The 27,987-nt window shown below is 35.9% G+C and overlaps 1 protein-coding gene across 4 annotated transcripts; it reads right to left on the reverse strand.

The window, feature by feature from the left end:
* Positions 1-390: 390 nt before the first annotated feature.
* LOC136027365 (CDK-activating kinase assembly factor MAT1-like) lies at positions 391-26,973 on the reverse strand. Of its 4 annotated transcripts, none has more exons than XM_065704545.1 (3): positions 26,923-26,973; positions 11,234-11,368; positions 391-1,285 (listed from the first exon to the last, which is right to left on the reverse strand). In XM_065704545.1, exons 1-3 carry the CDS (start codon positions 26,927-26,929, stop codon positions 459-461), a joined length of 969 nt encoding a protein of 322 aa, XP_065560617.1. In that variant the 5' UTR covers positions 26,930-26,973; the 3' UTR covers positions 391-458. The 4 variants fall into 4 exon arrangements, with proteins under 4 accessions (XP_065560617.1, XP_065560616.1, XP_065560615.1 ...); XM_065704544.1 differs by lacking the exon at positions 26,923-26,973 and adding an exon at positions 15,121-15,183; XM_065704543.1 differs by lacking the exon at positions 26,923-26,973 and adding an exon at positions 14,965-15,111.
* Positions 26,974-27,987: the final 1,014 nt, after the last annotated feature.

Below are 27,987 nucleotides of genomic sequence, written 5' to 3' on the forward strand. Positions count from 1 at the left end.
TGCAGTTCAACTCTTCCTTGAAATCAGAGTAGAACTGGATGGAGAAATCCACCTTCTGTTGAATAAATTTCCAAGAGGATGGTAGGCAACAAGACTACAACCTCGTCGAAATGAGCGCACCTAACGATACTTCACGGTCAAAGATGACTGTTTTAAAATAAACTGTTCTTAGTCTTTTTGAAATATTTAAAACAATAATCTAGGAATTCACTGAGTGTGGATAAGTGAATTAGACTTTAGGTATTTCTGAAATATCCTTTTTTGTACCACATTTCAAAGCAAAGTTCATTGCGTCTACCTGAAACAAACGCTGTTTGAAAACTTCCCTTAATATGCATTTATAAATCTCTCTCATATTGTTTTCTTCTCTGCATAGATTCCAAAACAAGCTTTTCAACGGCCTATATAAATGTTTAATGCATCCAAACTTAGAAAAAAAAAACAATGCTGTGAGTATTTTAGTCAACCTCCAATCGCGCCCGCGGCACATAAAACAAGCCGGACATAGCTTCTTGCAATGCTCTCATGCACGAAGTGATTTCAGAATAGCCACCAGCTCTTTCAGCGGTCGTGGCACTTCTTATGTGCTTCAAAAAACCTTTTTTCTTAATGTCTTCTGCGCTAGGTGGTAAAGGCCCATTTAAGTCTAACACTGGGGGCTGGTAAACAAACAATTGATGTTGCCTTGGTTTTGGCAATGGTAGGAACGATCCCCTATGAGAAGTTCCAAGTGTTGCACCACTGGAGAATCGCGTAATTTTGGGAGAAGATGGTCTGATTTCCTCTTCTTTGCTTTTTTGCGCTGCAGCAACATGGGATTCAAAGATTTTTTTTCCGTCTATATTGGAAACTATGAGTTCATCTATTAATGCTTCTGCGGCTATCCTTTTCCTTCGCTTTTCTTCAATCTCTTCTTTTACGTAACTCTCATCTGTTATTTTCTTTCTTTCTTCCTCAACAAGAGCTGTAAGTTCTTGTTCTTCTTCACTCGGACGATTTCGATTTTTCATAATTAGATCTTTATTTTCCTTCTTGTAGTTTTCAATTTTCTTGTTGGTTTCGATAATGTCTACTCCGTTTACTAAATTACAGATAATATCTTCTACCATTTCCAAATAGTCATTATACTCCCTAAGCGATCCAAAATCTTCACGGTGTTTGTTGAAATCTCTCTTGATACGTTTCCTTATGTCAACATCTTTTTCAACGTATGAGCTTCTGAACAGCTTTACACGATAGTTCTTGGTTTTTACAGCATTCTTGCAAACCGGACACTTTCCAGCGCCTAAAAAAAGAATAACACATTACTTAAGTATTCGTGAGAATTCTGCGGAACCACTGAAGAGTACTTGCATTTCAAAGTGCAATTGATAAGAATAAACTTTATAATTTACAATTTTTCACCAGCGAACAAAGGCCCGGTAAATCAAGACTTAACAAAAGGGGTTCTTTCTATCCTGCTAAGGAACGACAATGCTATAGATTTCGTTAGTCTAAATGCCTCTAGAAAGGTATGGCCCGCGCTTCTTAAGTTTGCAAACCAACTTTTGCCACGACTAATACTGTGTTCTTTTCAGTTATTGAAATGAGCCAACCCAGGGGCAGCACCAGAGTACTCTAAAAAAGAGCTGGATCCTACAAAGGTGCAAAACAAAAGACTCAGAACAGGTCCGTGGGTTATGATTTCCTTATGAAAGTTGAGAATGCACATTTACCTAGTGGTTCTGTTTGCAGTCATGGAGTTATCAGCCTTGTTTCCCAATTAGCACCACCCACATTAAGTGGTACTCCGTATAAAAAAAAAGACGCGTTGAAACACCATGATAAAGGACAGGTTCTACTTCGTCAGTGGCTTTGTTTTTAGAGTGAAGAAGAAACAGTGATTCACAGTAAAAACGCAACGTTTCAACTTGAAGCAGAACGGAGAAAGCGTTTTCGATGCAATATATTCAGCTATCCTAGCGACGCAGGCGAAATGTAATAGTGCTGAAGTGCCTATCTCAAATTACAGTTATCAACTGATCAAGGAGGCACACTCGTGCCTCTTTAAAGAGGCGAACCACGACAATGTTAAGCGAACTTCGGTTCCAGTGGTCGCAGAGGGATGCATTTAGTAGCCCGAGCTCCAACTAAGAAACCTGCCAAATTTCATCCCCCTCCGACTTTTCCTTCATGGGGAAAATCTGGCCGAAAGTTTCGAACCCCCAACCCCACCCACCCCCCCTTTAACGTTGTCCGATCGGGCTGAAATTCACAAGTTAAGGTCCCCTAGCCCAGGAGCTCATCCGCGAAATTTCTGCTCGATCCGATAACTCCTTCCCTGTTTTCCAGAAACCACGCATAGCCACTTAATGTTCATGTTCTCCTTTTGTTTTTCTTTCTGCCACGCCTACAGGTCACAGCCGACATCGGATTTGGGTGTACGAAGACTCATTCGACGCGGAATTCTCCGAGTAATTTTCCTGGAAAGTTTCGTCGGAAAATCTTAACCCCCCAATTTTCTAGCTTAGAAAACCCCTTTTCCCCATAAGAGCCCATGTTAATTTTTGAAATTCTTAAAAGTTATTTAAAAATTATATTTATACACATGCAGGTATTTCGACTTTAAACATGCCCGGTTAGCTCAGTTGGTAGATCGTGGGACTTTTAATCCTAAGGTCAAGGGTTCAAGTCCCTTATCGGGCGGTTTTTTTTTATAAAATATGAAAAAAAATTCGTTTTCTTGAAGAGTTAAAGAGGCTGCGTCCCAAAGTCGAACCTTAAAACGTACAGGAATTAGGAGAGGCAGTCCTAATTCCTGTACGAGGAGTACAGGAATTATTAAATTACATCCACCATGGATTGTAGAAAAACGTACAGAAATAATATGAAAAAAACTTCGTTTTCTTAAAGAGTTAAAGAGGTTGCGTCCCAAAGTCGAACCTTAAAACGTACAGGAATTAGGAGAGGCAGTTGGGGGGCTGCCGCCCCCCAAACCCTCCGCTTTTAAAGACTCTTTTGTACAGGTTTTTTGTTTTGTTAATTAAAAGAGGGCCTTTCCGAAGCCAAGAGCGGGGGGGTTAGGGGGGCGGCAGCCCCCCACAACAAAAAACCTGTACAAAAGAGTCTTTAAAAGCGGGGGGTTTGGGGGCGGCAGCCCCCCAACTGCCTCTCCTAATTCCTGTACGTTTTAAGGTTCGACTTTGGGACGCAGCCTCTTTAACTCTTTAAGAAAACGAAGTTTTTTTCATATTATCCTTTAAAGGCCTATCATAACCAAGATGAAAGTCAAATTCTAGTAGATTGATCTCTTGGTCATTTGGCACCTAAACAGAGAATTTCCGATAATCCTCCTTCTAGTGCATTGGGACAATATGGCTAGCATGAGTTGAGCAATGGCTCCAAGAACTCGAGTTGGCCCACTCGGAAGTTAAAGCTTTTAAGTTTAAGCTTTCATGATAAAGTTCAATACCTTAAATTATGGGTAAAACTCATATCGTTAGCTCCTCTACTCTTGCCAACTTAGTTTTACTCTCGTTGCCAACTGGTTGCCGCATAGCCCCTAAAGCTCTTAATCACGGCGACATTCATAAAAATGGTACCGTGACCAATATTGACGATTGTATTTGCTTCACCGATGTTCCTTGTTCTGTCGTTTATGTTGACGAATCTGTACGTGATTTTGACCATCTTCCCCTCCATCTTACTACAACATTAACCACTGATCCATCTAGTAATCATTGTGTTGCTAATAATAAAAAATGGTGTATGAAACGTGAGTTGAGCAATGCTGATTGGCCTTTATATATTTTTACGCGAACTGCTCTGTTGTCTTGCATCAAAATCTCTTTTAATCTACTGTATATGAGTCTTTTTTTCGCCACAAGCCAAAGTGCAGCTGAATATTTATTTCCTTCACTTAGTTGAGGGCATGAAACAAACTGAGAATGTGCCTGTCCCTTCATCTGGGTTAAACTCGGAGCTTGATTGAAGAAGAGGAGAAAAACTGCAAAAGAGACCCTGGTTTTAAGGCCATGAATAATCTTGCTAAAATCTAACTTTGCATCTGGATTGCGTGTGAGCGTCCCTTATGAGGCAAAGTGTTTGATATAAAAAGTAAGACAAAAGCAGAGTTTAAACGGTATCTTCGTTTGGTCTGTTATAATGATGCTGAGTTTCCTAAATGTGTAATACGATGGAAGTAAATCATTAACTCGCCTAAAGTTGATTTATTAGGGACCACCCAGATTCGTTTTGGCTTAGGCATTATAAAAATATTTTTGGTAGAATTGAGTACAGAGTTTAGTTTCTAGATTTTTGCCACCTAAAGTTTTGCAATGTCATTATATCTGTATCAACTAAAAGTATTGTTAATAGTATGCTTATACTTAAGTTTAAACCGAGTGATCTTGATGAGATTAGCGCTCATCATTTACGTTGTGATGGTCCTTCAGTAGTCACTCCGTTCCAGCTACTTTTCAGATTTGTTTATAATTGTCTATGGTGCCTGATTTCTTGCTGACGGAGCATTCCTATCTCTGACGGACCATTCCCGTCTCTTGTCCTACCTAAGGAATTCAAGTTCGGAATTGTAATTTTAGACATGTGTGACGGTTATCTATGGCAAAATTTATTCTGTTCCTGTACCAATTTATTGAAGCTTCTATGTGAAAGATCATTTGCAAGTTCCATGTTTCGCGCATAAATCCTCATTTTTCATTTCTGCATTGACGATAAGGACTTAAACACGCTGTAAAATTTTGCGAAATTTAATTGAGATTTAATTGGCCCTTTTGATCAATGTGGATAAGGGATCTAACACTCTTTCTTGATCCTTGCAAACCCAAAGCCAGCGACGCTCGCCAATTGTAAGCCTAACACTTGTAAATTGTATTATCCAGAGAAGTAAAACACAATAAACAAAGCTCAAAAAGCAACTTAAGACCCGATTCAATAAATGTAATGGCCCTTGATAAAGACTGTCAACTACAAAATTCTAAAAACTGATGGTTCTTTTTTTATTAAAGGCGTAACCGTTTGAAGAGAAAACCAAAAACTTTTGGTTTTGTCTTTTTAATCAATTACAACCTTTCATTTCATTAGACTTCTTATGCTCACTGAAAACACAGATGTCTTTTTAATGATGGTTTTCATTATTCGTCTGGATTAAATAACAGATTTGCAAGAAAAAATCAGTTGTACAGATAAACACTTTTTTAAAAGAAAACATAAATATTAGAACATTTTAACCCCCAACTGGTGGCTTTCGACAGGGAATGGTAAAAACGGAAGAACTAATTTACAGTAAGAATTCAAGGTACAATAAGTTATCTCAAAACAGAGGTTATTTTCGTATGCTAAAATATTGTCCAAGCTTAGAATGGTGACATTTATTATGAAGCTTGACGCTCCGGAACTGCAACCCATAGAGTGTTTGACTACCTAAATTGTCAATCAGACCACCCTTGTACCTTCAAAGGAGCAACAAAACTCCCAGCTGCCGGGACAAAATACAAAAATACAAAATTTTATTGAAACTCAATACGCTCTTTTGAGCAATACGCATGACAACAGTCTGACCTATACCTCACACAGGTCTAATCAAGGAAAGAAATTGAGCGATTATAGCTTTAGTAGCTGACCAGGTTTTATTAAAAGAGTTTCACCAGCCCACCTATTAGGTAAACTGATGGAAATAATCCTTTTTATACCAACTTCCACAGAGACTGACCTAGGAGCATACCGTAAAAAAACTACAACTATAAGGCTAGCGTTTGTTTGGACCAAATTCCCATTTATCTTTGGAAAGAGCGAGGAATTGAATCGAAAGAGCGAGGAATTGAATAAACGAGGTCCTACTCGTTTTTTTTTAGTTCAGAACAAGCATCTTGCACCAAGATTACCAAGCCCTGTAATTACGAGGTACCTATTTTGATGAATTCAAAAAACTCCTAACTGTACAATACTGAGTACTCCTTTCAATTCCCACATTCCTCTTACCTGTAATGCCTGTTTTAGCCAAAGGCTAAAGCTTAGCTGAACATGTTGGCTTGCATTGTGCTTTTCTTTTTGAACATATATTTTATCGAAAACAGATTCACAATTCTAATTTAAAAGAATAAACAGCAACAAAACCACCATATCTGGAACATGGCGTAGGGTTATAACCAGGGGTAGAAAGGGCAAGGGATGTCTTGAATACTGTTAAACTGGAAGCAGCTCTGAAAATCTCTGCAACTACCAATAATGTCAATCAAACCGATAATAATAATAATATATTTGTTGTTACCTTCTGCGTATAAAATAAATGCACTAAAGAGGAGTATAAAGAATGAAAAGAAAAACAAAAAAGGCACAAAAAAAAGAACACGCGAAATTCTCGAAAACTTCCGACGCTTTAAAACACTTTTATTAAAAATAAAATGTCCTCCAATCAGCTACCAAAGGGTTCTCCTTATGAAATTATGTAATTCTAATGAAGTGTTGTGGGACTCAAACCATAATCGGACATTCAAAAGAGAAACAGAACTACCAGCAGCTAAGCCCTATTAAATTTAATTGAGACTAAACCTTTTACTATTTTAAATTCTTATCACTATTCACATACAGAGCAACTTTGGAAAAAAATATAAAAAAAGTTGAAGTTTTCATTTGAGACCCCTTGAAACAACGTACTTAGGTATTATATTAAGCAGATTGTCTTCCACCATGTTTTTTTTTTTCACTGGGACCTTAGGGAAGATGCAGTCCATGCCCACGCAGCCTGATAATTGCTTGATAAATTGTTAAATCGGTCTTTGAAAAATAGCCTTCTCTCCAAATTTTGCGATAGGTCTTCCCTTTTTAGCAAATTGCGTTTCTTGCAGTAAGTAATTTTAATGCTTCTATAAATAGAATCCAATAACCGAGCTCTACGGAGAGTCCCCTATTTTAGAAGTATCGTAAAAAGCTTCCAAGAGCATTCCTCTGGAAACTATGCAATTCACTAATGAATGCAGTCAGATTATGAAAAACTTCCTAGAGAAGGGCTTCCTATCGCAAAACGAGTTTTAAAAAAAATAAAAAACTACATTTACCAGAGAGACGGGTACAAGACCTCAATGGTTCCAAAGAATCAAAGATGTACATATGCACATCAAGCAGAATTTTAAAAACATTCAGGAAAAGTTTATTTTTAAATAGTTAGTATCCAGATTCTAATGAATTGTCTCAGTTCGATTGGATCCAACCTGTAATTTAGGGAATAAGAGCGTTTTATAACTTTTTTGAACTATGAAACACTTAGAGTTTGTCAGCAAAACAGACTCGTCAAACAAAGGCATACACAAACACATTCTTGTCGCTTTCCAACTAAACTAGCTTCTTTATCATCAGCCCAATGTAAGAGTGACGAATAAAATGAAAGTAGTGTTTTCATAAAAAAAAATTATGATTTTGCTAGGCACTCCAAGATTTCCATGCTAGGCCATCTAAAAAATATCTTTCAAGAATTTCAATTATGGAAATCACTACCTAATTTCCATCGTTTTTTTCTGTAAGTGGTGCCCTCATTTGTTAACGGTGCAAATAGATTTAAATACTATTTGGGGATAAAAAGTAACTGATTTGAGATAGACTGAAAAAACAATAAAGCTCAAATGTATTGGGGATTTTTGAAAGGACTAGTGAAGGAAAAAACAGGAAAAATAATATCTAGCAAATAAATAAAAATGGTTTAACACTTTATTAGTTTAACGCTTTAACACTATATTAGTATAGATCTTTATTTGACATGCAGCTAATAAAAAATATTATAAAAAAATTCCAATGTCAAAATATAATAAATATTTCCTCCTTCATTTTCCAACCGAAACAACGTAAATTTCATTGAAATTCTACCAAACACTGTCACTGAAGTTGACCAACATTTTGACCAGAATTTTTTTTGAAAAAATGAAGTTGACCAGCATGGCATAGAATCTAAAACAATGTTAAAGAAACTCATTGAAATTGAAACTAGGAATTCGAAGCGGTTGATATCCTGCATAATGAATAACCAAAGTCCATGGAATTTTTCACCATTCAAAAAACTTTGGAACAATAAAAAGATAAGTCTGCGAACCAAGACTAAATTATTGGAAGATACAAGAAGATACAAGATATATTGGGCTTCGAGAAGAGGGGATAAAAAAAGGATAAAGATCCTCCAGAGCCATTGCTGGTGCATAGGGCGTCGAATCGACGTTTCAGTTGCTGGGTGTTTTTTACAGGGACAAGTAGCAAGCTTGTCGCCCAGCCTTGCTGCGGCGGGGATCGAACCCTGGGCCCCATATTCCCAAGGAAGAACATCAATCCACTGTGCTACAGCAGGTTAGAAGAGGGGAGGGTTTGTTAATTTTTTTCCAGACAAATTGTCAACGAATAGTTTCAGGTACCCGTTCAACTGACCCGTCAAACAACAAGCTGTAGGACAAATGTAGTTCGATTCCATATTTCCAGATCTACAATATTCATGGTATGCTCAGAATTTTTATCTTGGAAAAGTTTCATGATTTGAAGACCACCAATTGGCGAACTTTTCCATTAGACAGATTAGAAAACTTCTCTCTCTTTAGATATCTAAAACAGTCTCTTTCTTTTTACTGGGCTTTAACGAAATATTTTGTCACTCTTGACCCAAATGTTCAGAGCACAGAACGACTGAATTACGGCTCATAAATCCACTAATGGCTCAAATTTTATGCTATGTTTACCAGGAACAATGTTGTTCCGTGGCTGCAAATCTTTTCGAACTCCAGAAAAATTCAAAGAATCAATAGATTGATTTAAAACGAAAATCGGAGGCTTAATGCCGGTCGGGATTTAAAATAAGAGCTCTGAATCACGAGGTCCTTCTAAATATCAAAATTCATTAAGATCCGATCACCCACTTGTAAGTTATAAATACCACATTTTTTTTTCTACTTTTTCTTCTCTCTTCAGCCCCCCAGATGGTCTAATTGGGGAAAACGATTTTATCAAGTCAATTTGTGCAGTTCCCTGATACGCCTACCAATTTCCATCGTCCTAGCACGTCCAGAAGCACCAAAGTCGCCAAAGCACTGAACCCCACCCCCTAACTCCCCCAAAGAGAGTGGATCCAGTACGGTTACGTCAATCACGTATTTACGACATTTGCTGATTCTTCCCACCAAGTTTCATCCTAGTTTCTCTAAGCGTTTTCAAAGATTTCCGGTTTCCCCCTCCAACTCCACCAATGTCAACAGATCTGACCGGGATTTGAAATAAGAGCTCTGAGACATGAGTTCCTACTAAATATCAAATTTCATTAAGATCTGGTCACCCGTTCTTAAGTAAAAATTCCTCAATTTTTTTAATTTTTCCAAATCATCACCCCCCAGCCCCTCCAAAGTGAACCAATCCGTTCTAATTATGTCAATCACGTATCTATAACTTGCGCTCATTCTTCCCATCAAGTTTCATCCCGATCTCTCCACTCTACGTTTCCAATGTTTCTGTCCCCGCCCCCAACCCCCTACGTCCCCGGATCCAACTTGAATTGAAAATGGAGGGTCTGAGACATAAGATCCTTCTATATATCAAATTTCATTAAGATCCGATCACCTAATCGCATGATAAAGATACCTCAATTTTCACGTTTTCCAAGAATTTCAGTTCCCCCCTCCAACACCCGCCAATGTCACCGGATCTGGTCGGGATTTAAAATAAGAGCTCTATAGCATAGGATCATTCTAAATATCAAATTTCATTAAGATCTGATCACTCCTTCGTAAGTTAAAAATACCACATTTTTTCTAATTTTTCAGAATTAATCCCCCCCCCCCAAACTCCCCCAAATAGAGCGGAACAGTTCCGGTTATTTCAATTACATATCTAGGACTTCTGCTTATTTTTCTCACCAAGTTTCATCCCGATCCCTCCACTTTAAGCGTTTTCCAAGATTTTAGGTTCCCCCCTCCAACTCCCCCCAATGTCACCGGATCCGGTCAGTATTTAAAATAAGAGCTCTGAGACACGATATCCTTCCAAACACCAAATTTCATTAAGATTCCATCACCCGCTCGTAAGTTAAAAATAATACTTCATTTTTTCTATTTTTCCTGAATTAACCGGCCCTCCACTCCCCCCCCCCCTCAGATGGTCAAACCAGGAAAAAGACTATTTCTAATTTAATCTCTTTTGGTCCCTGATATGACTGCCAAATTTTATTGTCCTAGCTTACCTGGAAGTGCCTAAAGTAACAAAACGGGGACAGACCGACAGACAGACAGACCGACAGAATTTGCGATTGCTATATGTCACTTGCAAGAAAATAATAATTGTAAAGTAATTTTGAGGTATTATTCGAATTGTTAACTTGATTCTTTCTCAAGATTTCTTGATTCTTGATTCTTCTCTAACATCTAGTTTAAATAGCAATCAAAATTAAACAAACTCAATGCTAGATGGATATGAAAAATCGAATTATTAAAAACAAGGCATATTTTGAAGTCTTCTGTTGCACCCGTTCAAGCATACCTCAACCAGAAATTAAAACTGAATGGCTCAAATTTTTTTGAACAATTCAGAGGGGGTAGAAAATCAAAGTTAAAGGCATAAAAGACGAAAAAGATAAACTATAAAAATTTAATGCATGTAAAAAAGGATAATTCCTAACAAGAGCTCACTAACGCCAATGCCATGGCAACATTTTTTTTCTTTCTTTTTCTTTTAGAATCAGCTGAACCCATCAAGACGTAACTAGAATATAGATCTAGGTTTAGTCGTAATTTAGACTCTACTTGCATAACCTTAGCTACGACTGCCTAAACACTTCAAACTGCTAAGAAAAAAAGGCAATTCTTAAGGATTTTTAAAAAAGCACAAGGTTAAAAAATATATTGTAAAGGCTAAAAAAAGAGGAAAAACAATGCATCTGAACAACTGCGGCAATTATAAAAAAGGATTAGAAGGTGTTTTTTTTCTATTTGACACCATTTTCCTAAAGCGAAGCCCCATTCTAATTGTAAAGCGTGGTTTGGGTTATTGGCAAAGTCTGACCACGAAATTGTGTAAAATATGGCATCTACTCCTTTTTATGCGTGAGGCCCATAAAAATCTACAAAAAAATCTCACTACAGCAAAAAAGTTGTCTAGTTTTTTGCAGGGATACTTTACAATGCCTTTTCAAGATATATATTTTAAATAATTGGCTTAAATACATGTTAATTTGTCTGAGATCAGTCAAACTGGTTAAAAACTGAAATTGTCTTACCGCCAACTCGAAAAAGCGTTGCAACACAGTTCTCACAAATTGGATGTACACAGACATTGACCATAAGTACAAGATTGGGATTTGCAGATTTGTTAGTTTTGCATACTGGACAAACTTCCTCAGAAATGCCAAAGTCTAAAGAAAAGAATCTGAAATTATTTCAAGAAACATGCAGCATGCTAGAAAACATTTCAAAATCTATTGTACAATATATAACATTAGATCAGAAAGTCTAATTTCTAAAATGCTCAGTATTTCTCACAAATGGTTCTAAATTCGTACACTAGACAAATATATAATAAATTCAAAGATAAATTTATCTTTGAATTAATTCTATTTTCTATTTCATTTCATTACTAATATCTGTCTCCTGTATAGTTCAACTTCAAATTCTGAGCCTTTTACCTTTTAAGATCTTTCTAAAGTTCTGATTACTACTACCTTCAAGTCAGATGGTAGTAATGGATTAGAAAAATATAGGTCTATCATGTTCTCTGTTATGACCAGAATAATATATAAAATGTTTTGCTGTGAAGTTGTATCAGCATCTTGAACAAGCAATTTATAATTTATCCAACAAAAATTGTAAACTCAGTTCTGATCATCATAAAAAAAACACTAGCTATTTTCTCAGCTATTATTATGATTTTTAATACTTTAGGTCTTAAAACTTTGCTTGCGATGTGTCAACTTTATGGGATACATAAACCAGCCCTTGCTTTTCCTGTTAGCTAGATTGGTTTTAGTGCTTCTCTAGTGTGACAATCCATGGCTGAAAGTTAGACTAGGGCCTATACACAGATGACATTTTTCACATTTATTTATACAGTTGTTGTATCTTTATGTACAAGGAAACTGGCTTTATTTAAAGACTTTTGTTCTTAATGCTTAAAAAAAGGACAGGTTCCCTTTTAGCATTTCAAAATCATTTCAAAAACATATCTTCCTTGATATTTCTATAATCCCTAATTTCAGATCCATTCTTATCAGCTGCTATTATCTTAGCTTTTAGCATCCTAATATTTATTTTAATTTTTTCTTTCAGATTTATTTAAACTGCAAAAACACACAGCATCTTGGTTATTGTACTTCTTACATATTGATTGAATTCACCATCCTTACTAATAATAATACCTAGGTAAATAAAACGATCCATAAAGTTTAATTTTCTTGTTCAAACACCAGTGTAATCTAATTCCAGGAGAAATACTGAGCAAGGTGAATGAAATTTTCAGGGATGGGCCTACAGCCCAAAGCTCCCACCTGCACTCCTTCTCTACTTTTAATGATATAAGGTTATATCAAAATAGGTTTGTTTTTTAACATAAATTATTTATTTTCAAATCTTCCTGAAATGAGGTTTTCAAAGAAAAGTCAAGAGCCCTAATAAACATAAGACCAGCAGAAATAAATACCATGTGAAGATATGTTTTAGTTGTAAACCTTTTATTCACATTCACCTTAAAGTATAGTATGGTACGCCTTGGAAAGGTAGCTCCCGTCAGTCGAGCTGGATTGTAAGCCAAGGTTTGGAAACCCTCCAAAACCTTAGAAATATGAAATAAGAGAAGAAAGGGCGTTGAAAACGCCTTTTCCATGCCAATAGCTTATCTCAACTGTAGATCTATTCCATAAGGGTTTTTTGTCCAAAAAACCTTTCAGTTAAAGACAATCTGGGTGGGGTGGAAGTAAGAGCTCAAAAATACCTGGGCCTTACTTGTTACTGGACTATAAACTCATTACTGGAAGTGTCATGCAACAAAGCTTAAAAAGTTTCTAAAATAACAAAAACTTGCAGTCATGGAATATTATCTACTTCCCAGATATTATCTAGGCTACTGACTAATTTCTAGAAACTGTATTCTACTATTAGTACTACCACTAACAAGTCATCACAGGACCAAGCCGCTTGAGGCCAATTCAGCTACACACGCTTCTCCTCCATCCCAATCTATTCAAAATCTCCCTCTTTACAACCTCCAAGGAAGTTCCCGTTTCCTTTAAATCTTTCTTTATGACATCTTCCCATCCCAGATGAGGATCACCTGTTTTCCTTTTATCCCTAGACAGTTGGCCGAAAAGAACAATCTTTGGCAATCTGTCATCCTTCATCCACAGAACATGCCCAAACCATCTCAACCTTTCTTTCACTATATCCCTAGAAAGTGGGATTGAACCACATTTTTTGTACAGCCTACTGTTTGAAATACAGTCCGTCAGATGGGTACCCAGAATAATGCAATTTCTCTGGAAAACATCTAGAAACTCTTCCTCCACTTATTAGAGTTCTGGGATCACTGTACCTTCCAATATTCTAATCTTGGTTTTCAGATCTACCTTTCTTTTCTTCCAAACTTTTTTTTAACTGTGAAAACACCCTGAGCCTTGTCTATTCTACTTGTAACATCTTCACTGCTCCAACCATCTTTACTAATAATACTACCAAGGTAAGTGAAGCTGCCCACCTGATCAATCTCTTCGTTACCCAACGTCATATTTTCATCTTCACTTATTCCTAGCCTTTCTGACTTAGTCTTCTTAACATTATTTTTCAAACTAATTCTTGCACCTTGGACTCACAAAACCTCTAAAAGTTCAATCATTTTTCTCACTTTCATCTAGGAGGCTTAAATCCTCAACATAATCTAAGTCAAGGAGAATTTTTCCTCCCCACTTCATTCTGTGTCCCCAATTGCCTCTCCTGTGCTCTGTAAGACGAAGTCCATCAAAATGATATATATAAAGAGGATAAAACAACCCTGCTTAAATCCTGATTTAATACAAAACTAGCTGCTAACTTCATTTCCTACCTTGACAGCAGCAGTGTTATTCTCATACATAGCACTAATCAATTTAATGTATTTGACTGGTATACCAGAATGAATAAGACCTATGCTAAAGCTCTAGTTTTGTATTAAATCAGGATTTAAGCAGGGTTGTTTTATCCTCTTTATATATATCATTTTGATGGACTTCGTCTTACAGAGCACAGGAAAGGCAATTGGGGACGCGGAATGAAGTGGGGAGGAAAAATTCTCCTTGACTTAGATTACGTTGAGGATTTAAGCCTCCTAGATGAAAGTGAGAAAAATGATTGAACTCTTAGAGGTTTTGCAAGTCCAAGGTGCAAGAATTAGTTTGAAAAATAATGTTAAGAAGACTAAGTCAGAAAGGCTAGGAATAAGTGAAGATGAAAATATGATGTTGGGTAACAAAGAGATTGATCAGGTGGGCAGCTTCACTTACCTTGGTAGTATTATTAGTAAAGATGGTTGGAGCAGTGAAGATGTTACAAGTAGAATAGACAAGGCTCAGGGTGTTTTCACAGTTAAAAAAAAGTTTGGAAGAAAAGAAAGGTAGATCTGCAAACAAGTGTTTTGTTCTTTAAACCATTGCTTATTCTCAATTCATAAGGTTTTAAAGACCTGTGAATCTATTTCTGGTAAAATTCTAGACAAGCTAAACTCTGCTATCTTAGAAAAGGGTTATATTAGAAATTAAACGTTAAGTAATGAATCCTGAGCCAAAAACATACTCTCAAAGGTATTGCCAAGCATCTATGTTATTATCAACATCTAGGCAATGTTGAATTCTATAATTGATTTTGTAACCCTCTTCTGACATTTAAGCTCCAATATCATGACTCATCTAAGTTCAGACTATTCTGAAGCCCAAGATTATTCTTTACCCTGGATAAATAAAATGGGTGTGCTTGAAAACACCCTTCATACTCAATTTGGACGGTTGCTTAGTCATTCATACAGCACAAAATCCTTCTGAAATTAGAAAAATATACACTAGAATTTAATTCACGTATTCTTTCCAAATTATTTTTCAAGGGTTTCAACACACCCAGATATTAACAAATTATTTAAAGAAACACAAACCATCCATTTTTTATTTAAACTATTTGCCACTAAGATTTGGTTATCAGCAGTGTTGCCAAATCAGGCGGAAAGGATTATGCTTGCTTGAGCCTAAAATTATGCTTTTTTGGACAGATTTATGCTGCACTTCAATATTTTTCCAGGTTTCACAAAAAAGTTGATCAGTTAAAACAAGTCGAATTCTGTCTTATCTTAATAAAGGTTCTGAATAGTATATAATCTGAAAATAATAGCCTACTGATTATTTTTAACCCGCTAAGGGAACAAAAGCGGGGTATAAACAAAGGAGGCAAAGAAAAAGGTAAAATAGCATAGAAAATAAGTAAAAAGAGTTTTTTAATGTCCAGGGGAAGGATCCTGGTTCACAATTCGGTCCACGTTTTCCGTCTTTTTTCTCAAGTCGTCTTTCTTCGCGAAGTGGTTGGTGGCATTTGAAAAGCATAGTGTCTTACATCATGATCAAAATTTTACTTCAGATACATTAAAAATGAAGGAAAAATGCGGTTCATATTCAATGATCTTCTTCGTCTTCGTTTTCGGATTTGACTTCTTGACCAGGGGGTGGGGTGGCTACGTAAAGGTTCTCGGAATTGTGTAGCTTGATCTGATTTTCTGTAGGGACATATTTGTAGCAAACTGTATCTTTTGTTGTTAGTCGCGATTTCGTGACCAGCACGGCTTCAATACTTTCTTTCTTCAACATATTCCGCTTTTTTGTCTTGACATCTCAGATCTAAGAAAAAATTCTTTCTGAGTCTTCTTTCGAATGCGGTAGGGAGAGCACCCTTTCGGCGAGTTCTGCCAGATCTGGAATTACTCTCTCGTCGGTAAAGTTTCTCATTTCACGTATTTTTCTCCATATCAAGTCTGTAGCAATTTTGCTATGTTTTCGGAGTCACTAAAAGCATATGGCAGCTTGCGCCACTGGGAGTCAATGTCTGTGAGTTTTGGTATGAGGCTTGGAAATCGGTTCACTACGACACCTAGTGACGGAATACTGGTTCTTTCAGTTCCCAGGGCCATCTTGGAATTTACAAACTGAAGGGACTTCAAAAAAGGATCACCGTGTGGGAATCGCTTGAGTGACTGTTTCGCTGCGGTAATGAAGAAGCCTAAACACTGTGCCAAAAATTTTACTTTAGTTTGGTCGAAACACTCCACAAAACATCTTTGGTGTCCGTTTGATTGATGTGACGTTATGAGTTGTTCTATATCGTCTTAGATTATGCTACAATTATGCTATCTTAAGGAGGATTATGCTTGGATGCTTTTGGTTCTTAATTATGCTACGTTCCGCATAATTATGCTACATCTGGCAACACTAGTTATCACCCAGTTCAAGAAAAAATCCACGTCAAGCGAAAAAAAATGGTTTTTCTATAGCACATGCAAAAAGTAAATGATACACATGTCTATGTGCCCCTTCTTACAATGTCAAAAAAGAGTGAGGTAACTGGGTGATTTTAGGCTATGAATGATGACGTTCATGCTTACTTGAAACCCAAAAAATTAAGAACAGACGAGCACAGGCACCAAATTGATCGGTATCGTAAAATAGTTTTAGTTGAAAGCCTGTGTTAGATATATTTTGTCTGTAATCTATGGCAAGTGTATTGTCAAAGGGAACAAAACTTTGCTTCCCACATTACTCGTGGTGTTACCTTTCTGCAAATAGATCATCGTTACGTCCGATGACTTTTTTACTTCCGAGCGATGCAAGATTCAATGTCTTGCGAGATGTCAGATGAATCGAACTTTTCAACACATCTGGCGTCGTCGTTGTTACCAACTCAGGTTCAATTAAGAAACTAAACTTTTAAAAACTGAAGCGCATTTATTATTTTGGCACCTCATCTATTAGGATCAAGAATATCCGCTGGACCATTAAAACGGTTTTGCTATACTTTCTCACAACTGATTAACTTAGGTGCGTCTCATTGTCAAAGGTGCTTTTCTTTCACTTTTGGCACCAAACGAGGTTTATCTGATTTTCGTTATAAGTCGTTAGTTTCTTTTTTTGATAATCTCCTGGTCTAACTAACTGATGAATTAAGTTTCGGAGGTCAGTTTAACTCTGTGTTTACCGCTAAGTTTTTGTTTCTCTAGATCGGATTAGGAAATCCACTCGTTATTTCTCGAGACGTGATAAATTATTCTTACGTTTGGTTTATCTTAGATACTGCTAAGCTATGAACAATTAACGCTGTATAGTCGTTAAACAATAAACGGCGGAGAAATCTAAGCGTTGCACACGAACACACCTAGCATTCAAATTCCTAGTTACATCAAGAATTGTTTATTTGTGCTATTCAAATAACAATTACAATTAATAAGCACGGATTAGTCTAAACACTGAAAAATTTAAGATTCAAAATAAATGAGAATTTAGATTATAGCAAGGAATTTTTATTCTATATGAAAAAAGCAACCCTCGTGACGCTTTGGCAAAATCCATAATTTTACATAAAAATATATTTTTCTTAAATAAATCCATAGTAATCCATGCAGATTACCAGGATTGAAAATCGACCATTGATGGATTTGGAAGAAACAAGTAGTAGTGACGAAAGAGGTGTGCCTGAAAAGGATTGTATTTCTAAAATACTTGCTTCTATTAAACGGGGAATCTAACCAACTACATTGAAAATTTCTTACAAACAATGTAAAGGCAAATGATGGAGTATAGGATAGTTACTTGTGGCCATACCAGTAAAAAAAACTTGCCCAAATTAGAAACAATCCTGAACATGGCACTCTGGATTGCTCTTGGCTTGTACCCACTCACTTATAGTGATTGTATTAGGAAACTAGTAGGAGTTGTTCCATAAGCTAGGGAATAGCCAAAGCTACTGTTAAGTATTATACCAGGATCCAAGCCTAAGGGGAGCGATACCCTATTCTCACATTTTATCACGGGTGCACTAGCCAGCAGAATAAAATCAGGATTGCATTGTGGCAAGATTTTTCAGCAATCTGTCCGAACTGGTCATTGGATAAAATTCAGGCTGGTTATTTCGAGTTCTCTCCTCGATGGAAGTTGACAACCAAATGTCAGTCTCAAGTTTATACAAGACAAAAAGGAGAACATCCCACATTAACTAAATATTGATGAATTTCTTAGAAAAAAGGCTACAAGGTACAAAGATCCTCGGCCCATTTATGGTGATGGATTCCTGATTGGGAATAAACCTGCCGCAACAGCAATAATCCCGCACACCTATCTTTCCATTCAAAAGCCTCTCCCACCTGAAACCTTAGTTTTGACGGCTGAACTGGCAGCTAAAATTGAATCAATAAGGGCAGTCAAATATATACCTTCCCATTTCAGAAAAGTAGCAATCTTCTCAGATTCTCCGATTGCTCTAAAACTAATGAAAACCTTAACCTGGAACACAAAGGACAAAGATTTGCAGGAGATAAGAGAATAGCTTGTTTCTCTGTCAAAGATTGATATAGCAGTGGCTTTCCAGCATATTCCTAGCCATGTGAGTATCAGCAATGTTTATCGACCGACAGCTAGCTCAAAAGTATTCAATCGCACTTGGAGATGCAATTAAAAACCACCATTCTTATAGAAAGTCTCCTCCTGCTCTGGTTCCGATTTTCAAAGAGCTTGATATAAATTGGGCTTACTTTAAAATGAAAAGATTAGCAGTAATATGAGACGAGAGCAATACAAATGGAAGCAACATAGTGACTTCAATTGTAGACTCTGTAGCTTGACTAAAGAAACTTTGCAACACCTTTTCTTCGAATACACTACAAGTACTTTTGGACTTTATGAACTTCATACTCTATCTCCAAATTTTAAACTTCTGCTAGATATTAGTCTGACTGTGGATGTTCCTTTACCAGCTTCCGTTGAATAGGAGTTTTTCAAAGAGGCTATTGATGTCTTAACAAATTTTGATGTGCTTTGAAGTTTTCTTTTGAATTTTTTAAACTTATGCAGAAGAGATCTTGACCGAGCAGGAAAAGCCATATCAGTACCACTCGGCCTGTGGGCCTTAAAGTCTTCGGAACAGGCAGAATGAGAACATTCACTTTTCACCAGTCAATCATATCCTGTATTATGTATTTAACTGTAATTGAGGTTGTATTATGTATTTTCAATTTTCCTTTTTATTTAAGAGCTACCTGGTCGTTATAAGGTGAAAAATGAGTGAAAAAGAACAATTTGAAGCCGAAACGATCACATTTAAGATTCCATGGGTCTTTTTTAAGAAGAAAAAGAATGGTATTTTAAAAATCATTTCAGCAGTAAAAGAAATCCATGTAAATAAGGGTAAATCTATGGTGGTGGAAACCCTGCATGGTTGTAGCCTTGTTGCTGCCGTTAGTAAATAGTGCAATTTTTAGTGCTTTTTAATCCAAGTAGGACTATTTAAATACTTTTAGGTGTAATTTTTTAATATTATCTCAACAGGTAGTACTTTTTTTGGCGTTTTCAACTTTTCAAATAGACTCTAAACCACTTAATGTTATCGACGGTTTCTTGAATTTTGTTTTCATTTTGAACCCGCTTTTAAGGACACAGACAAAATATATATAATACAGAAGCCCAACTTAAATAATTTTTTGGTACCAATCAATTTAATGATTGTGCTCGTCTATCTCCAATTTCGCAGGCTTCATTAACGTCATTATGTATTGCCAAAAGGTGCCCGGACACCCGACCCTTATTTAACATTGGAAGATAGGGCACTTACACATCTGTATCATACACATTTTGTCTGTGATTAGGACTTCTATAATCTTACAGTAGACTTCACGATCTGGCAGGATTTTGGAACACATTTTTAAATACGATTTGACTAACTAGGTAATATAAAAAGTGTTATGTTTTAGCCTCGTTACAGCAGACTGACCCTAAATTTTTGGCATTGAAGTTACGTAGAAGTTAATTCAGACAACCCTTTAAAATAAATTACAGCCAGAAACAATTTTTGATATTATGTATGTAAAACCCGAAATTCCTGATAATAAACTTAGAAAGGTCATGTTGAGCTGACGAGGGTCTAATAAAATGAATGCTAACTCGCTTGAGCTAACTGTCTTGTTTCAGGGTTCCGAAATATTTTTTCTGCGGCTATATCTTCTGTGGCTATACCTCTACTTTTTATTTAAAATGAACTAAAAGAATTTCTGAAAAAGAAGTTTTTTCACAGGCAAGTAAAGAGCCATATTAAAACAGACCAGCAGAAATAAATTCGTATAATTATTCAAATTCAAAGCAACCAGAAATTACGATTAAAGGATAAATGAAACCTAAAGCGAAACGAAGTTAAATAAACAATCATAGCAAACAATTATACATCACGTATTAACATAAATGAATAACTAAACCTTAAAACAAGAACTTAGCTACTAGTCTTAGCTGTAAAAGTCTAAGGCGTACTGCATCATTTGCGTTTTATTGAAAACTATATATGTCTTAAGCAGTCCTTGGAAAGAACTAATATAATTAAACTGAAGTCTCAAAGACCAGGACTTTAATTTTTTTTTTGTGTATTTAATTTCAATGTTGTAAGTACAAAAGAAAATATTTGTAATATAATCCGTTTAATTTGAATTTTCAACTTAGGCTTTAGTTGTTTTAAGATTTATTTAGTACCTATCGGATGTTTGTTTGCTATGATTGTTTATTTATTTCTGTTCGCTTTTGATTCCATTTATTCTTTAAAACTAATTTATGGTCGCTTTGAATTTAAATTGTTATAGAAAATGTTTTTCTGTTAGTTTTAAGTTTGATATATCTCTTTACTTTTCTTTGAAAAACTTTTCCGGAAAGTTTTTTTTCTTTTAAGTAATTTCTGTTCGTTTTTTATTGTCAAAGTCTCAAGTTTTTCGACGTTCCTCATTTCAGCATAATTTTTTTTTTCAACATCAAAATTTCATTAAAGCAACAAAACATCAAATTAATGTTTTTTTTTTCAATATTGAAGTTTCGAAGTTCAACATCCGCCTTCAAAGTAGTCACAAATAGATGTAGTAGTAGTTGTAAGCAGTTAGTCACAATTGCAAGTTGTCAAAGTTGAAGGTAGTCACAGTTACAGTCACAACCAGTCTTATTTGCAGCCACAATAGTAGCAGCAGGGCTAGATCGATTAGGTACGGGGACCGATTGGATAATTTTTTGCGGGGTTCCCTCTCTATATTAAATTTTTAAGCAAAAAATTTCTTCCTAGAGATCTGTTGGGTTACGACTGATCTAATAATTTAAAAGATATGAAAGGTGTTCCTTAGCATCTTTATTGGGGTGTAAATAGTGCCCCTTTTAGACCCCTTTTGGGTCAAAAAAGCAATATGAATATGGTTCAAAATGACCTTAAGGGGTCTGTGATAGGTGTGCCGCTAAATTGATGTTATGATAAATTTGGTCAGCTATTTTTAAGTAGAAAGCACTATGACTATTTTTAGCTCGATCATCGCTTACGTTGAATGAAGCTAAAGCAAAACATAAGTTCAAGTTTAGTAGTTCTTTGTGGAACTCTTTAGAGAACAAGTGATGTCCTGTAACAGGCCAAACAAATTTATTCATAAATTATTTATGCAGGAATGCAATTCGACAAATCAAGCAGCAGCAGTACCCAAGTAAATCACCTTTGTTGGCTACTTTTCCTGTGAGAAAATGGAGGACTACGTAGGTAATACATACATAGCTGAAGGGTCTGAATGGCTTGTAAATAACACTTGCGTAGTTTACGGCATCTTACCAGGTTTTTACTTGGTTTTATGGTACAATTTGTTGGCATCGAAGATTATGATGGTGCTGCTCTCCTAACATAATATTCTTTTCGGTACTTGTATTTATAATGGTACACACTCGAGAAGTGAATTTAGGTAAATCGTAATAAAATGTACCAAAATATAGTGAAAATATAATACTTTGGAAACGAATTTGAGCTATATTTTTGCATATGTGTTAGCTACATAAAAATGTGTTAGCTACAATTATTTTGCCTATTATGAAGCAAGAATCATTTTCTAACTTTACGCTGTCCAAATACTTTACTCTCACCCCACCCTATGGATGTGCAAATATATAACCCAAACTATGTAGGTCCAATGTATTCTTTACCATGTCATTCGTATTTCAATGAGCATAAGCAAATTGTTTCCTAATACAGACGGATAAAACGGGTTTGTTCTAGAATGTGTATCGTTATATATACAAGTACCTTTTTTTCTTTTGCAGTTTTATTTTTGATTCATTCTTGATCCTCGTCTTAGCGTGGTTGCTTGCCCAGGAATTCTTTGTTCTCCGCTTTCATCTTTTGTAAGTTCTGATTCTTGCTTTTTCTTGTAATTCTCGCTGCTGATTATCTTCTAACTGCATACCGCTTTGTTCTCGCGGTCGTATATCTTCTAACCACATATTTCTCGGTTCTTCATGTTCAATTTGATTCGTTCAGATTCTTATTGTCACATGTCTTCTAACCGCTTGTCTTTTTTCTTCACTTTAATTTTTGAGTCGTTATGATTCTCGCTGCTTCATATCTTTTAACTGTACATTTCTGTATTCTTTAATTTCGCTTTTGACTTGTTCTAATTATCGGTTTCGCCAAAATCTAAATGTCATATTTCATTGATCTTTATTTTCGTTTACCATTGCTTCGAACATTTTTTCAGTGCCTTTTGCCTTAGTTGCTTGAATTGATCTAGTCACTTTTGATGGTCTAGGTCGTTCATTGTCACCCGTCATATATTTACATTTCACAGGTCGTTATCTTGATCTTGCTTTATTTGATGGTCCACTTTGTTCATTTTGAGCTTACACTTTTATCCTCTTTTGTTTTTTTGTGCTCATTTTGTCCTAACGTTAATTTACATTTGTGCGCTTTGATATCATAAAACTGCTTAAAATTCCTTTTTAAATTTAAATTACCGAATATGGGCACATGAATTTGAATATTTTTAGATTTTGTTCAGCAAATGCTTCCGAAACGCTGTATCTTTACTTACAGTCAACAAGATTACTAAACTATTTAGTCTATCCTTGTTTACTGTTGATATCACATACTTTGTTTTTATTGGTTTTAGACTGGAAAATGATCTCTCTCCAGAAGCAAGGCTTGCTGGAATTGTTAAGAACATTTCACAATTTCGGTGATTGGACCAAATTGTTCCAATCGCCCCTTTTCCGGCCCTGAATAGCAGTAGCGGCCATAAAAGTTTCGAGTTAATACCCTTGCCTGTTCCTAAGATATTGCAGATAGGCCTTTTTGATAAATGGGATACATATGTTTTCTTTTTAACTGGCTGAACATAACCCACAAAATTTACAGAAATTTTACCTAAATAGCCCACCCTTAACCTTTTTAGACACATCCAGGATCACACAATCGACAAACTGTATAATTTACATTCCTTGTCCTAGGGATTGTAGGGGCATGGCATGTCCAGCAACTTAACTATTAGAGATTATAAACTTAAAATGTTTTGCTGTGAAGTTGTATCAGCATCTTGAACAAGCAATTTATAATTTATCCAACAAATATTGTAAACTCAGTTCTGATCATCATAAAAAAAACACTAGCTATTTTCTCAGCTATTATTATGATTTTTAATACTTTAGGTCTTAAAACTTTGCTTGCAATGTGTCAACTTTATGGGATACATAAACCAGCCCTTGCTTTTCCTGTTAGCTAGATTGGTTTTAGTGCTTCTCTAGTGTGACAATCCATGGCTGAAAGTTAGGCTAGGGCCTATACACAGATGACATTTTTCACATTTATTTATACAGTTGTTGTATCTTTATGTATGAGGAAACTGGCTTTATTTAAAGACTTTTGTTCTTAATGCTTAAAAAAAGGACAGGTTCCCTTTTAGCATTTCAAAATCATTTCAAAAACATATCTTCCTTGATATTTCTATAATCCCTAATTTCAGATCCATTCTTATCAACTGCTATTATCTTAGCTTTTAGCATCCTAATATTTATTTTAATTTTTTCTTTCAGATTTATTTAAACTGCAAAAACACACAGCATCTTGGTTATTGTACTTCTTACATATTGATTGAATTCACCATCCTTACTAATAATAATACCTAGGTAAATAAAACGATCCATAAAGTTTAATTTTCTTGTTCAAACACCGGTGTAATCTAATTCCAGGAGAAATACTGAGCAAGGTGAATGAAATTTTCAGGGATGGGCCTACAGCCCAAAGCTCCCACCTGCACTCCTTCTCTACTTTTAATGATATAAGGTTATATCAAAATAGGTTTGTTTTTTAAAATAAATTGTTTATTTTCAAATCTTCCTGAAATGAGGTTTTCAAAGAAAAGTCAAGAGCCCTAATAAACATAAGACCAGCAGAAATAAATACCATGTGAAGATATGTTTTAGTTGTAAACCTTTTATTCACATTCACCTTAAAGTGTAGTATGGTATGCCTTGGAAAGGTAGCTCCCATCAGTTGAGCTGGATTGTAAGCCAAGGTTTGGAAACCCTCCAAAACCTTAGAAATATGAAATAAGAGAAGAAAGGGCGTTGAAAACGCCTTTTCCATGCCAATAGCTTATCTCAACTGTAGATCTATTCCATAAGGGTTTTTTGTCCAAAAAACCTTTCAGTTAAAGACAATCTGGGTGGGGTGGAAGTAAGAGCTCAAAAATACCTGGGCCTTACTCGTTACTGGACTATAAACTCGTTACTGGAAGTGTCATGCAACATAGCTTAAAAAGTTTCTAAAATAACAAAAACTTGCAGTCATGGAATATTATCTACTTCCCAGATATTATCTAGGCTACTGACTAATTTCTAGAAACTGTATTCTACTATTAGTACTACCACTAACAAGTCATCACAGCACCAAGCCGCTTGAGGCCAATTCAGCTACACACACTTCTCCTCCATCCCAATCTATTCAAAATCTCCCTCTTTACAACCTCCAAGGAAGTTCCCGTTTCCTTTAAATCTTTCTTTATGACATCTTCCCATCCCAGATGAGGATCACCTGTTTTCCTTTTATCCCTAGACGGTTGGCCGAAAAGAACAATCTTTGGCAATCTGTCATCCTTCATCCACAGAACATGCCTAACCATCTCAACCTTTCTTTCACTATATCCCTAGAAAGTGGGATTGAACCACATTTTTTGTACAGCCTACTGTTTGAAATACAGTCCGTCAGATGGGTACCCAGAATAATGCAATTTCTCTGGAAAACATCTAGAAACTCTTCCTCCACTTATTAGAGTGCTGGGATCACTGTACCTTCCAATATTCTAATCTTGGTTTTCAGATCTACCTTTCTTTTCTTCCAAACTTTTTTTTAACTGTGAAAACACCCTGAGCCTTGTCTATTCTACTTGTAACATCTTCACTGCTCCAACCATCTTTACTAATAATACTACCAAGGTAAGTGAAGCTGCCCACCTGATCAATCTCTTTGTTACCCAACGTCATATTTTCATCTTCACTTATTCCTAGCCTTTCTGACTTAGTCTTCTTAACATTATTTTTCCAACTAATTCTTGCACCTTGGACTCACAAAACCTCTAAAAGTTCAATCATTTTTCTCACTTTCATCTAGGAGGCTTAAATCCTCAACATAATCTAAGTCAAGGAGAATTTTTCTCCCCACTTCATTCTGTGTCCCCAATTGCCTCTCCTGTGCTCTGTAAGACGAAGTCCATCAAAATGATATATATAAAGAGGATAAAACAACCCTGCTTAAATCCTGATTTAATACAAAACTAGCTGCTAACTTCATTTCCTACCTTGACAGCAGCAGTGTTATTCTCATACATAGCACTAATCAATTTAATGTATTTGACTGGTATACCAGAATGAATAAGACCTATGCTAAAGCTCTAGTTTTGTATTAAATCAGGATTTAAGCAGGGTTGTTTTATCCTCTTTATATATATAATTTTGATGGACTTTGTCTTACAGAGCACAGGAGAGGCAATTGGGGACATGGAATGAAGTGGAGAGGAAAAATTCTCCTTGACTTAGATTACGTTGAGGATTTAAGCCTCCTAGATGAAAGTGAGAAAAATGATTGAACTCTTAGAGGTTTTGCGAGTCCAAGGTGCAAGAATTAGTTTGAAAAATAATGTTAAGAAGAATAAGTCAGAAAGGCTAGGAATAAGTGAAGATGAAAATATGACATTGGGTAACGAAGAGATTGATCAGGTGGGCAGCTTCACTTACCTTGGTAGTATTATTAGTAAAGATGGTTGGAGCAGTGAAGATGTTACAAGTAGAATAGACAAGGCTCAGGGTGTTTTCACAGTTAAAAAAAAAGTTTGGAAGAAAAGAAAGGTAGATCTGCAAACAAGTGTTTGGCTCTTTAAACCATTGCTTATTCTCAATTCATAAGGTTTTAAAGACCTGTGAATCTATTTCTGGTAAAATTCTAGACAAGCTACACTCTGCTATCTTAGAAAAGGGTTATATTAGAAATTAAACGTTAAGTAATGAATCCTGAGCCAAAAACATACTCTCAAAGGTATTGCCAAGCATCTATGTTATTATCAACATCTAGGCAATGTTGAATTCTATTTTGATTTTGTAACCCTCTTCTGACATTTAAGCTCCAATATCATGACTCATCTAAGTTCAGACTATTCTGAAGCCCAAGATTATTCTTTACCCTGGATAAATAAAATGGGTGTGCTTGAAAACACCCTTCATACTCAATTTGGACGGTTGCTTAGTCATTCATACAGCACAAAATCCTTCTGAAATTAGAAAAATATACACTAGAATTTAATTCATGTATTCTTTCCAAATTATTTTTCAAGGGTTTCAACACACCCAGATATTAACAAATTATTTAAAGAAACACAAACCATCCATTTTTTATTTAAATTATTTGCCACTAAGATTTGGTTATCAGCAGTGTTGCCAAATCAGGCGGAAAGGATTATGCTTGCTTGAGCCTAAAATTATGCTTTTTTGGACAGATTTTATGCTGCACTTCAATATTTTTCCAGGTTTCACAAAAAAGTTGATCAGTTAAAACAAGTCGAATTCTGTCTTATCTTAATAAAGGTTCTGAATAGTATATAATCTGAAAATAATAGCCTACTGATTATTTTTAACCCGCTAAGGGAACAAAAGCGGGGTATAAACAAAGGAGGCAAAGAAAAAGGTAAAATAGCATAGAAAATAAGTAAAAAGAGTTTTTTAATGTCCAGGGGAAGGATCCTGGTTCACAATTCGGTCCACGTTTTCCGTCTTTTTCTCAAGTCGTCTTTCTTCGCGAAGTGGTTGGTGGCATTTGAAAAGCATAGTGTCTTACATCATGATCAAAATTTTACTTCAGATACATTAAAAATGAAGGAAAAATGCGGTTCATATTCAATGATCTTCTTCGTCTTCGTTTTCGGATTTGACTTCTTGACCAGGGGGTGGGGTGGCTACGTAAAGGTTCTCGGAATTGTGTAGCTTGATCTGATTTTCTGTAGGGACATATTTGTAGCAAACTGTATCTTTTGTTGTTAGTCGCGATTTCGTGACCAGCACGGCTTCAATACTTTCTTTCTTCAACATATTCCGCTTTTTTGTCTTGACATCTCAGATCTAAGAAAAAATTCTTTCTGAGTCTTCTTTCGAATGCGGTAGGGAGAGCACCCTTTCGGCGAGTTCTGCCAGATCTGGAATTACTCTCTCGTCGGTAAAGTTTCTCATTTCACGTATTTTTCTCCATATCAAGTCTGTAGCAATTTTGCTATGTTTTCGGAGTCACTAAAAGCATATGGCAGCTTGCGCCACTGGGAGTCAATGTCTGTGAGATTTGGTATGAGGCTTGGAAATCGGTTCACTACGACACCTAGTGACGGAATATTGGTTCTTTCAGTTCCCAGGGCCATCTTGGAATTTACAACTGAAGGGACTTCAAAAAAGGATCACCG

The sequence above is a fragment of the Artemia franciscana genome, chromosome 5, assembly GCF_032884065.1.
Source record: "Artemia franciscana chromosome 5, ASM3288406v1, whole genome shotgun sequence".
In the NCBI taxonomy this organism is placed as follows: Eukaryota; Metazoa; Arthropoda; class Branchiopoda; order Anostraca; family Artemiidae; genus Artemia; species Artemia franciscana.

Coding starts and splice junctions, on each gene's coding strand:
- LOC136027365 (XM_065704543.1), bottom strand. CDS start 14,989: ATGACTAAGCAACCGTCCAAATTGA. Junction 11,369..14,964: donor TAAGCAACCGTCCAAATTGA/GTATGAAGGGTG, acceptor TCTTTTCTTTAG/ACTTTGGCATTTCTGAGGAA. Junction 1,286..11,233: donor AACGCTTTTTCGAGTTGGCG/GTAAGACAATTT, acceptor TTCTTTTTTTAG/GCGCTGGAAAGTGTCCGGTT.